At 44.2% G+C, this 11,518-nt stretch overlaps 1 protein-coding gene across 1 annotated transcript; it reads right to left on the bottom strand.

Moving 5' to 3' along the window:
• Positions 1 to 1,533: 1,533 nt before the first annotated feature.
• ube2v1 (ubiquitin-conjugating enzyme E2 variant 1) lies at positions 1,534 to 11,101 on the bottom strand. Its single transcript, XM_071902808.2, has 4 exons — positions 11,043 to 11,101; positions 4,777 to 4,925; positions 3,553 to 3,678; positions 1,534 to 2,955 (listed from the first exon to the last, which is right to left on the bottom strand). The coding sequence occupies exons 1-4, from the start codon at positions 11,062 to 11,064 to the stop codon at positions 2,809 to 2,811; spliced, it is 444 nt and encodes a 147-aa protein (XP_071758909.1). The 5' UTR covers positions 11,065 to 11,101; the 3' UTR covers positions 1,534 to 2,808.
• Positions 11,102 to 11,518: the final 417 nt, after the last annotated feature.

Genomic DNA, 11,518 nt, shown 5'->3' with positions numbered 1-11,518 from the left:
ATGCTGATGGAGTGGCGGCCCGTGTTCCGTCTTCCCTTTCATTCTTTGATACAGTCGGGCTAATGGAGGGCCTGTCCATCACAGCAGATACAATTACAGTGATTGAAGGCTTGTCCGTTCCTCTCTGCCTCTGCCACGCGTGCGTCTGTCTGGCCCATGTTGAGGCTGTTAGGGCGATCGGAGGTGGAACTCCAACAGGATTTGCTTTGGCGAACAGTTCACAGAGAAGAAATGGTGAAAGGCGTGTAAATAATGGGTGCAGGCAGGGTTGAACTGCCACTAGGGATCAACAAATATGGGCCAATATCGATACTTTTGTATAGAAGAAACCGACAGTTGCTATTTTGTACTGCTTCAGTATCTTTAAAATTCCAAGTATTCAGTGTTTCCCCAGACTTTTCTTCTTGTCAGGGTGGAGAAGCCTCTGAAACAGCATTTCGACCATCGTGAGACACTAAAACTCTCCGCTGACACCAATTCTTTTAAGGCAGGGTGACTCACCACACCTATTCAACGGCAGGGGAAACTCTGGGATACATTGCTGTCTTTAAATAAAGAATTAATTACTGAAAAATTAAATGAATAAATAAAATGTGCGAAGAAAATCTAATTTTATGTCAGGTTGACACTGTGCTTAGGTAGGAACCTCCATCATATCAGACTGGCTGAGAACAGATTTTTAATAAAAGGCCAATATCAGCTAATTGCCACTTCTTATCACCCATGTTGAATATTTACTCTTGATACATTTTCTTAAAGGTTATACATGTCATCTTAGAATCTATAAGGCATCATTGATTGGCAGATGAATGATTTGTGCCTGGTTCGGTTGTACATCTAGTTGATTTTGGCACTCCTCGGAAGTCCGTAAGAGCTTCTCTGTGTGCTGTATAGGGTCCTGAGGGGCACCTGGCTGTATCGCTCGCTGTGATTGATTCGCTAGTCTTTTCTCTCTCAGGCCCGGGTCACGTGCCAGCCTTTGTCCCGTGTCCCCGTGGCAGAGCGGAGGCAAAGTCGAGGCAAAGGAAAGCAACAGCAGCTGCTGAATGGCCATGCTGCGCCTGGCTCCCCGTAGAGCAGCATCTTGCCGTCAGTCCGCTAAGACGGACGACAAGACCGGCTTCCAGCTCAGATCCACAGCTTACTGCTCTCACTGAAGCCTCTCTGAATGAGATGGATGGGGCTTCTGCTGGTGCTGGGTGCTTTACTTTCTCTCACTTTGGCTTGCAACATGAATAGGTATGCTCAGATAAATGCATTGCATGTAGACTCAATCGTGTCACGGTTGCAACCTAAATAAATGATCTTTTCTCTCAGGTTTGAACTGACATAGGAGCTGGGTATTAAAGGCAAAATTGACAAGAGCATGTGGGTTTGTTACTGCTACATATATTGTGGATTAGTTTGGACTTCATGTGGACTATACTGCACTCTGAACACGATCCTGTCACAGCATTTTGGAATGATGCGTTGTGTTTGTAGTGTCCCACAGTGCAGTGAAACCGGCCCACAGAGAATCACGAGACAAACACATGCAAAAGTAATGACGTTTAATTCAAACGAAACCATGCGACAGGTCACCATCACCCTGACTAGATTCACACCCGTTATAAAATAAACATCTAAAGCCATACATTGCATTCAGTGGGCATTCACTGTACAAGAGATGGCTCCATGGAGTTAACACAGGTCAGCCCTAGGATAAAACAAACCAAAAGTACAAAAAAAAAAAAACACAACTCCTCCCTCTCCACACAGGCCACAGTACAGTGGTGATCCTGAAAAGGTGCCGAGCACACAAAATGAGCGTTTTCAAAATCTGAACAGAAAGCATGAGGAACCTGTAGCACCCCCCCCCCCACCCACCCACCCACTCACTACCCCTCCCTCCCACTGGCTTTCTAATAATCAATCACCATCACAAAGCGCTATGAACCATATGGCACACAGAGGACAAGTCTGAGAGCATGAGTGATGGGGCCAGGAGTGCCCTTGTTGTTGATACATATGCCGCTGAATGTCTAGTAGCAGTTTTATTCCCATGTACCGTACATGCGCTCGTTTTTAAGAGAAAGGCCCAGCAAATTCACATCATCGGGATTGCGGAGACCGGATACTCGATTTGAGCCTGGGGAAACGAAGCGAAAGCGATGTCGGGGGATAGCTTTTTTTTCAGCGTACTGAGAGATGCCGAGGTTTTCTCGTTTCTCGTCGGGGTGGGGGTGGGGGGGGGAAGCGTTAACAACTCAAAAAGCAGAATGTGCTGAACATTTAACATCCATATCTCAACGGGTGGGGGGTTACGGAAGTATATTTCCTTTTGCCGAAAAGCGAGTCATCTCAAATCCCTCGCCATGACACACGTATAGTAAGGAGTAACTGTCGCCGCCCTATGGAAGAATCCGGCACACACATACGATAGGTACACTCAGTAAGATCATTTATGTTATTTTACAATCTGGATGTAGAACACAAAAGAGAATAAAAAATAAGATTAGTAAGATGTACAGTATGTTTTTTTTTTCGTATCGTAATGTCTGGTCTGCACGGTGAGCGTTAAGTGACGATCGGGGCGGGCGGGGCGGGTGGGGGGTTCACCTGGGCATCCTTCTCTCTGTCCAATGGGAAGCTCCCGAGGGACAAAGTGGGGCGTGGTTTGAGACGAAGGTGAAGGAGGGTTGGAGGGTTGGGGGGGGGGGGGTCTGAAAGTGGTAAAGTCAGCGTTAAGTATTTATGATCGTGTGCGGTGTGTGTGTGTGTGTGTGTGCGCGAGTTCATGATGGGGGCGGGGGTTAGCAGCGGGTAGCCTCAGTTGCTGTACATCTGGCCCTCGGGCGGCTGGGGGAGCTTCATGTTCTCTTTGCACATCATGAGCCGCCTGAGCTCCTGCAGCACCATGCGGATGCTGTACGAGTTCTGCCACTTGGCCAGCGTCGACACCGCCCGCGTGTCCACCTGAGATGTCACAAACACAACGTGCAAAAAAGAAAAACAGATTGAGGGACGAGGCTTCTCGTGTTTGTCTGATGACTATATGGTAAGAAAGGTTCATCTATGCTTCTAATGGGCTTATAATCTGTTGGTAATGTATCATAACCCTCTTCAAGTAAAGTGCAACCAGACTTCTGCAAGTGTCATCGAGCTACATGTTAAGACTCTGTAAGACTTTAATGCCAGTTGTAGGTCTGCATGCCTGGGCCATTTTAAGGCAGTTTCAGGACCTGCTGACACCCTGAGGGCTGGGAGGAGTACGGGACGCTGGCAGCCCTTCTGCTCCCATGCTTCGTTTCTTTTTTTGTGCAATTCCAGAAAGAGCTATACATATTTCATTTCTCCTTCTCATACATATGCATGCAGGCACACTGTATCCCAAATGTCCCAAATGTTCATAAAGCAAATCATACACAGATTTAGCTGCTGGAGTTGACATGGATGAAGAGGGCGATGTTTCCATAATAACATTATTTTTGAGGAGTAATGTGTCCAGCTACGATGAACGCTCCTGCCTAGAATGTTGATGCTGATATTTAGATAGCTGACTTGGACACTTACCACTCCATTTGAGTTGTGTACGCCATTCAGGTTGACCTTGGTCACAAAGCGGACAAAGGGGGGGGTCTCCGGGTATCTGGGTCCACATTCTACCTTCAGACTGTATATCCTGTTTTCATAGATTGTCTGCAATAACAAAAGGACAACTTAGCTCACAGAGATAAAGTCACAAAGCAACAGCATTTAGATGGGGTCTTGCTTCCGTAATTCAGCGTATTTCCGGTTGAAACGGGATGTTGGGGTGGGACATAACGCGGGGAGGGGCTGTGTAAAAGTGGGCGGGGTTTGGACCAGGACAGACATGGAGAGAGACTCAGAACTGTGAAATGCTTTGTGCATAATCTTGAGCTGCGAGGTAAAGAGAAGCTGCAACATAAAGAGGTGGAGAGGTCATGAATCATAGTTTATTGGTTTGTGGTACACCACAAAACTAATATGCAACAGCGGGGTCATTCCAAGTTGGCCAGCAATATGAGCTGTTCATGGAGGTAAAAATAGACACTAATCACCCACTTGCTTGGTAGATGTGTTGGATATTATGTTCCCACATCATGTTATGCACATGTTGCACATCACTGCTTTTCCCATAGCGCTACCACCACAGCACTGTTGTCATCCAGGGGTAAATTCATGTCAGTCGGGGAGAGACACTTGAGAAGATTTTATACAAAACAGGATGGTAATTATGACCATCTAAACTTGTTTTTCTTGAGTTGCAAGTTTAGTTTATGAAACGCTTATCCGTTTCATATTCAAATTGAAAATAGGAAAAGGGAAAATTAATGCAATATTCTAAAATCTCAAATTTTGGCCCTGTGGATAAATGCAAAATTGGGATTTTAGACTTAACTTTGATTGTTGTTTTCTATGTTTTGTTTTTTCGTTTCGCTTGTAAAAAATAATAATAATAAATTACTTTTGGACACTAAACTGGGGTATTGCGCACAAATAATTAGGCGGGACCTCGGGCTCCACTGACCGATGCACTCCACCCTTACGCCAATCCACCAGTGGCATGGTGCTGAAATGAAAGATACCCCAGTTTACTGTTCCAGTATGCGATTGTGAATAAGAACATTGAACTGCGAAGCGTTACATGGGCCCTTTTGTCTTACAACAGTGATATTTTTTCAAAGCGACTCCCCCCCCCCCCCCCCCCCCATGCTGGAAGCATGTGGGCCGAGCGCAGACAGCAGCAGCGTGCTGTGTTGCTGGTGGTCTCACCCTGGACGGGCCGAGGATCATGCCGTTCCAGCGGGTTAGCGTCATGTCGTCGTCGTCCTCCAGGCCCCAGCTCACCGTACCGTCTCCCACTCCCTTCTGACCTTCCTCCAGTTCCTCCAGCAGCCGGAAGCTGCGGGGAACTTTAACGCCTTCGCACACACAAAAAACAAAGGTTCAGATGATTTTTGTCGGTGGACACTTTAGGAGAAAATTCATCGTTCACAGACAACTCACAGGGTTTGCCTGAACGGGAACTGTTGAACAAGAGTTGGTATTAGCAAAAAGAAAATGTCTTTGGAAAAGGGATACACTGCTGTTCAATATTCATATTAGCAATATCCCTTCATCACCAATTCCTAATTTAACATAGTAGCACTAAGGCGAGCCAGCTATTGCTACCATAAAATCAATCATTCTTTCAAATTTATGGATCACAGAACTGTAATGTCAACTAAACTAATGTAAAGAAAAAAGGATTAGAGTCTAAAGTATTTCATTGTGGGGGAAAAAGTGCAAAAAACAGAGAAACAACTGATGCGATGTAGTGTGGAACAAACATTTTCTCTTTGTGCACTTTTCAGTTTGACACTTTACACCTTTTTTTTCCCATGCATTGGACCACTTTATAGACTTAATTTATATTTTTCCTCTGTTTGAAAACCTTCTATCCAAACATTCCATTAAAGTGTTAGTTTCTTTATTTCTTTCTGGTTGGAACCTATGCACCACTGGATAATCTAGTGATACAAATACTGAATAGTGCCACGTAGACGGCCTGCATCTTTTTCCATATACAATATCTAGGACGCACAACCCTTGACTTCCCCCAGTGAAATATTATTCCAACATTTTCAGGCGTAATTGGCCATAATCAGTGCCCATATTCACTGATTGTTTAAAAAGGTGTAATTGGCCCACAATTAACTGGTCAATCTCTGGTTTGGAGCGGAAACATGCAATTGTGCCTAGTTGGAGAACTGGTTGAGCAACAAAAGATGTGCAATAGCCTATGTTTTGTCTGACTACCGTGGTTTCACTCTCTACTTGTCTCTTGCCATGGCTAATTTGTGAGAGTGACTAAGGATCAACTTTGTTGCCATGTTTCCTCACCCACATTGACCATAACCAGGAATGAACAGAAGAAGAACTGGGTAGTTAGCATGAGCAGCGATAGCCACCATGGCTGAACAGACAAAGAAAAGAGAAACTCAAACTGCACCAACAGAGAACCCAAGGAAAAAGACAAAGTCACAGTACTGGACACACTGTTTGATTGACAGGTGATCTCTGGAAGTGCAGTGCAGAAACACCACAGCAATGAGCGCTGAGCACCAAAGATGGAGACAGAATAAAAACAACAATCTCTTGGATAACTACTCTACTCGTTAGAATAGTCAATAGTTATGGTGGTCGGTGTACTGGTAGAAACCATACACCAGTAGAAACAGTGGTGTAGTCTACTGATACGCAGGTATACACCGTATACCCACTAAGAAGGCTCCAGGATTTCCGTATACCCACTTAAAAATGCACAAGGATACGTAACAATATAGTTTTGTGACAGAACTTTCACTTTAGTGATTTTGTTTCGCAAATACCGGGTAGAGTATAACTGCAATAAAATAAGTTTTGCAGGGGAAGGCATCTCCTCCATTCACACTTCCATTCATAAAATTCACCCTGTGCGCTCTGTCTGTGTTTCTGTCGCCTCTCACCATCCACGCTCCATTGTGAGCGCTGTCTACAGAGATCTGCCCGCACAGTGCGGGGTAAATTCGAGTTAGTAGTCAGAGCGGGCCGTTTATTTTACGTGAGCCAGCTTTAAAGCCCGGCTTTGGGTGCATCGAGGTACATGCCGGGACACAAATCGAACTCACCTGTCGCTGCTTGCTATGTGTGTCTGTTTGGTAGCGGGCTCTGCCAATCTGTCATCGTGTAGTTTGAGTCGAACTAAAGGAATAGGCTACGTTATGGATGATTTTAATCGGTCGGTCCTAGTCTAGGTCAGAGAAGGCAAGGTAGGCTACAGCCAGGAAACACAATGTCAGGAAAAGACAAGACAGGTTATGGATCTTCTTCACGTTTTCAAAAGAGGAAGAAAGGTAAGATATGTTATAGGTTAGTTTAATCAAGTGATTGATTATCCATATCTGGAAAGACAGCAAAAATCAGGCAGCTGTGTGGTGGCGAGTTGACTAACATAGGCGGCCAGATGGACACTGGAGTGTTAGCTTGGACTGACACTTGGTTGATAGCTTCATGGTTAGATGCCTACAAGCTACAGCAGTTTTTTTTTTAGCTCAACATCTTCAATATAATATTGGATCACTGTAAACAAAATGTTACTGTTTCTCTCCAGTCAGCTGGTTAGTCAGTAAGTTACTGAATCCTCCCATTCAGGTCTACTTAAGAGGGCTGCTGAACATTAAATGCAAAAACGAATTCTCTTCACATGAAACATCTATATTATTTTCAACTGAAGACATTGTTTAACTTAAACGTGAGAAAATGTTTAAAAATGTCATTTTTAATTTGTGCCTCCAGCCATCCTCCAGCCATTCAGAATGGATTAGGCTTTTCATGGTGATCTTTGATGTGGCATTGAAAATATCAGCTTCCTAACAGAAGGACATCACAGGTTAAATAATTAACTTCTTAAAATGAGTTATGCTTAAAGTTAAGTTTCCATACGTAACAAACAAACCAAAGTAGCTCACTATTAGGTTGTAGTAATATAGTGATATATGTAGTGAAATATATAGAAATATAACTTTTGATTAAATATAACTCACTGGATTACAATTGGATTGGATCTTTTTTTTACAGTTAAGAGACAGATGAGCACATAGCCTATAGTATATCATATATATTTAAAGTTTTATATATTAATTGATAACTGTGTCTCTGTTCATTTTTGGCAAAACCTGAAATGAACAAGAGAGAGGAGACAGAGACAAAGAGAGATGAGGGGAGGAGACAAATAAGTGTCAAGAGAAGAATTCAGGAGGCAGGCCTGAGGAGAGAGACAGACAGACTACAATATACTGTATCACTGTTGGCCTGTACAGACTGCTGCTCAAACTGTTTACTATGCTGCTTCATTTACACCCATGTTCATGTCAAATTAGAGTTGTCACGGTGGTGTCATTTTGACACCGGTGTCGTTTCCCTCCTCAACACCGGTCACACCGGTTATACCGCCTGTCGCCACTAGAGGGTCTAAGCGCTATCAAAGTCAGCGTCACTACAATGAAAGTGAAACTTATAATTCCTCTCCAAACTCACGTTAACGGCATTTGTAAACGTAACACTTTTTAATCAGCGATTTATAACACTGCTCAACACTCAGGTAGTTAATGTGAGTGCAGTGCAGATTCTGGCATATTGCCCTTCTTTAAGGGGCGGTCACACCGAGAAGCGTCGCTACAGGCGCATCCGCTTCAAAAACGCCTAGGCAGACTGCGTCGGGCAAAACAGCTTGATGGCCTGTGTAGCAGGGCTGCGTGTGCGACCAGGTTAAAGACCGCTAATATCAGTTTTTCATCTGTGTTTTCCTCTGTCCCACCGTTCCCACCACATCAAACCGCATCAAAACACGAAGGAAAGCCCGCCTTCTGCTTGATTTGATTGGTTGCCTGGCCCAAATGTGACATTGACGAGCGGTGCGACTCCGCGCCTTGCGCTGAAAAGTTGAGAATATTTTAACTTTTATGTGCGCCTAAAAACCGCCAGAAAACCGCGACGTGTGTCGCAAGAGAAGAGCATGCGCCAGGCGCGCCATACCATAGGAAAACAATGGTTTTGGTGGCGACGTGTTTCTAGCTTCTCGGTGTGATCATCCCCTTAGGCTACCATTGGATTGTACTGGACACATTGCTGTCACTAGGCAAGGACAAATAATTAATCCTATTCATCCTAATCTGTCATATTAGTGATCAGATTTAGTGATCAGTATGTTGTTAGTATGTCCATTTATCATTTTGTAGCCTAACTTGAACATGGAAGCTCTGAATATGTGCTTTTATTTTACAAAATACAAAATAACGGTATTCCCGGTGTGGGGCTAATGCCACTGGTGTGGACTCCAAAACCGAATGCCACCGGTAACACCGCCCACCGCGACAACCCTATGTCAAATTACACCAGATTGATGCATTTTGCTGTTTAAATTTAAAAAAAATTCTCCTGGGGGGGGGATGCTCCCGGACCTCCCTACTATAGTTCTGTGACTTCCTCTGGGCTGAGCCCCGGATGTTCTGAAATCCTAACAACGCCCCTGAGAATCACTATTCTATTCTATTCTATTGTAGCATACTAAAGGAGATATGTGTTAGTGAGTGTGGTGGTGCTTATGGGGTGTCGCTCCGGGACGTGTGTACGAGGCTGGGAGGGAATCATCACAGTATACCCACTACAATAAACTAGACTACACCACTGAGTAGAAATCTGTGCTAAGCTTTAGAATTGCCCACACCGTTTCTACCAGATGAGCCAGAAAGGCTGGCCGTGAACAATCTTTGGTTGAACATCAGCCATTTGGACGTGTTAACATTCACACAAGGGTTAGGGCTGCCTTATGAGTAGCACCTGTGTGTGTTTGTTGATATAGCCTAAGCAGAGACAGTGAAAGTAAAACAAGCGCACCACCTAATCTCTGACCAAGCTAAAGCCAACAGAGATGAAGAAGATGATGGGGTTTGTGCCAAACGTTTGCCAGTTTCCCTCAGGTTTTGTGTTTTGAGATGTACAAGGACAGTTCTGGCCACAAGTAATATTAGATGCTAGTGAGCAGTGGGGGGAAAAAAAATCAGGTAGGCCTATAGGTTTTGTTCCAGCACATGCATGAGGATGCGTCAGCAAGCGCTTCTTGATGATGGGTGTATACTGGGTAGGCAAGCCAACTGGATTATCCCTCAGAGCTAAAATAACACTGCATTCAAGCGATGGCGATGTTAAAACTTTGCCAAGCCTTGAAAATTAAATTGCTGCCAAATGGATGTGAACAATGCAACCCCGAAGACAATCATGTAAAGGGAATTTGCAATGGTTTTGTGAGGTAAGAAACTCATGCAGCTTGTAGATTAGACAATAATTTACAATGTTTTTGGAAATGGCGAGATTCCTTAGGGAAACTCCTTGGTGTTATTTGAGCTGGACTCATTTTAAATGCTGCATGATCCTGTCCTCTCTGTGGATAACACATCTGGACATGCAGAGCTTTTCTACGCCTATGTGGACAACACATATAGCTGACCAACTGAATCATCTCCTTAGGATAGGCAAATGCCGCCACATCTGTGTACTGTCTGTGAGACTGACACTGGGGGTATCCACAGGTCACAGACCACATGTGACCTGTGGATACCTATAGCTCCTCTATGGCCACACACATGCGCTGTGACATACTGAAGACATAAGCTGACCTTTACAGTCAGCTAGAGAACATTTAATTTCATTTATTTCAGTGATCACTTTAAAACTACTCACTTAGCTAAATAGTAGTTTCGTTACAATCTCAGTCTTGTGCACGAGTCTGTGGGCTTTACTAAAAAACTAAATATACAGCAGCAGACTAGGACAGACAGACTGACTTAAATGTTTTGAGCAATCTGCCATTAGCTTAAAGAAATTTTAAGCTTTAAGAAATCACGTTACGTTAGCTTTCTGTTAGTTGCCTACTAAACTGCAGGTGTGAAAAGTTAACTAGTTAGGCATAAAGACGATAGTTCTCCGGTTATCAAACGCCGCGTTAACTACAACTGCGCCTTGTATGGGTTCAACTATTCGCGAGCTAATTTTGTGCATTCATTCTTAAATGCCATGACTCTGCAGTTGCTGGGTAGGGCTGTGCAGCCAACTAACGATATCTAACTCAACTATTTCTATATCCATCAAGCTCATCACAGTTGTCAATGCTTTGCGAACTAGCTAACCAACCAGCCCCCTGAACAAACGTGAGGTGAGATGTGCTCTTCACCAGAATACAGCCTTTCCTCTGCCCTGCTAGCTAGCTAACGATACATGGCTGTTGCAGTTGGGCGAGTGCTGCTGAAAGACTGTGGGCCAGCTCAGCTACCAAGCTAACTTAGTCGTTTTAATGGTAGCATGTTCTTTCGAACAGCATGCTGTTACAGTCAATGCTACACCGTGGCTTGTCTGTTACACTATTTGTTACTAACAGCAGCGTTTAGGATGTTTTGGAAATCGTACACCTTATACCAAATCAACGAGTCGTTACTGTCAGTACAAATGTGAAATCGGTTTACCTTCTCCGGCGGCGGCCGCCATCTTTGTCACTGCTCAGCGGGACCGCGCACGTACGTTGTTCACTCTGCGACGCGTGTCCGTCATAACCAAGGAGGTCATAACAAGAAACCAAAACCACCAAACTCCACACCCCACCTGCATTGTAACTTACAGATATGAACACAGCGATTTTCATTTTCCGTTCACTGGAAACGTGTCAAAAAATATATTGTCAAACTTAACTCTATGTCCTTTCCCTGCACTCACATCAGTTGTTAAGTCTGTTAATTCTATTGTTTCTCTTCACTGTGGCCGCCAATTCCTTTGTTCAGTAGCCTGTTATATGGAGTGGAGTTATGCCTGGAGGTATTAGGGTATTATGAGAAAGGGGACGCAGAGCAAAATGTGACATTGGGGTTTCAGTGTCGGGACTCTATGCTCGTTAACCATCTGTAAGGCAGCACAAAACCCCACTGGTTAAAGCCAATACGCTTGT

This window comes from Centroberyx gerrardi, chromosome 5, assembly GCF_048128805.1.
Source record: "Centroberyx gerrardi isolate f3 chromosome 5, fCenGer3.hap1.cur.20231027, whole genome shotgun sequence".
NCBI lineage: Eukaryota > Metazoa > Chordata > Actinopteri > Beryciformes > Berycidae > Centroberyx > Centroberyx gerrardi.
Note: the sequence above shows the minus strand (reverse complement) of the source record. Positions and strands in the feature narration are given on the sequence as shown.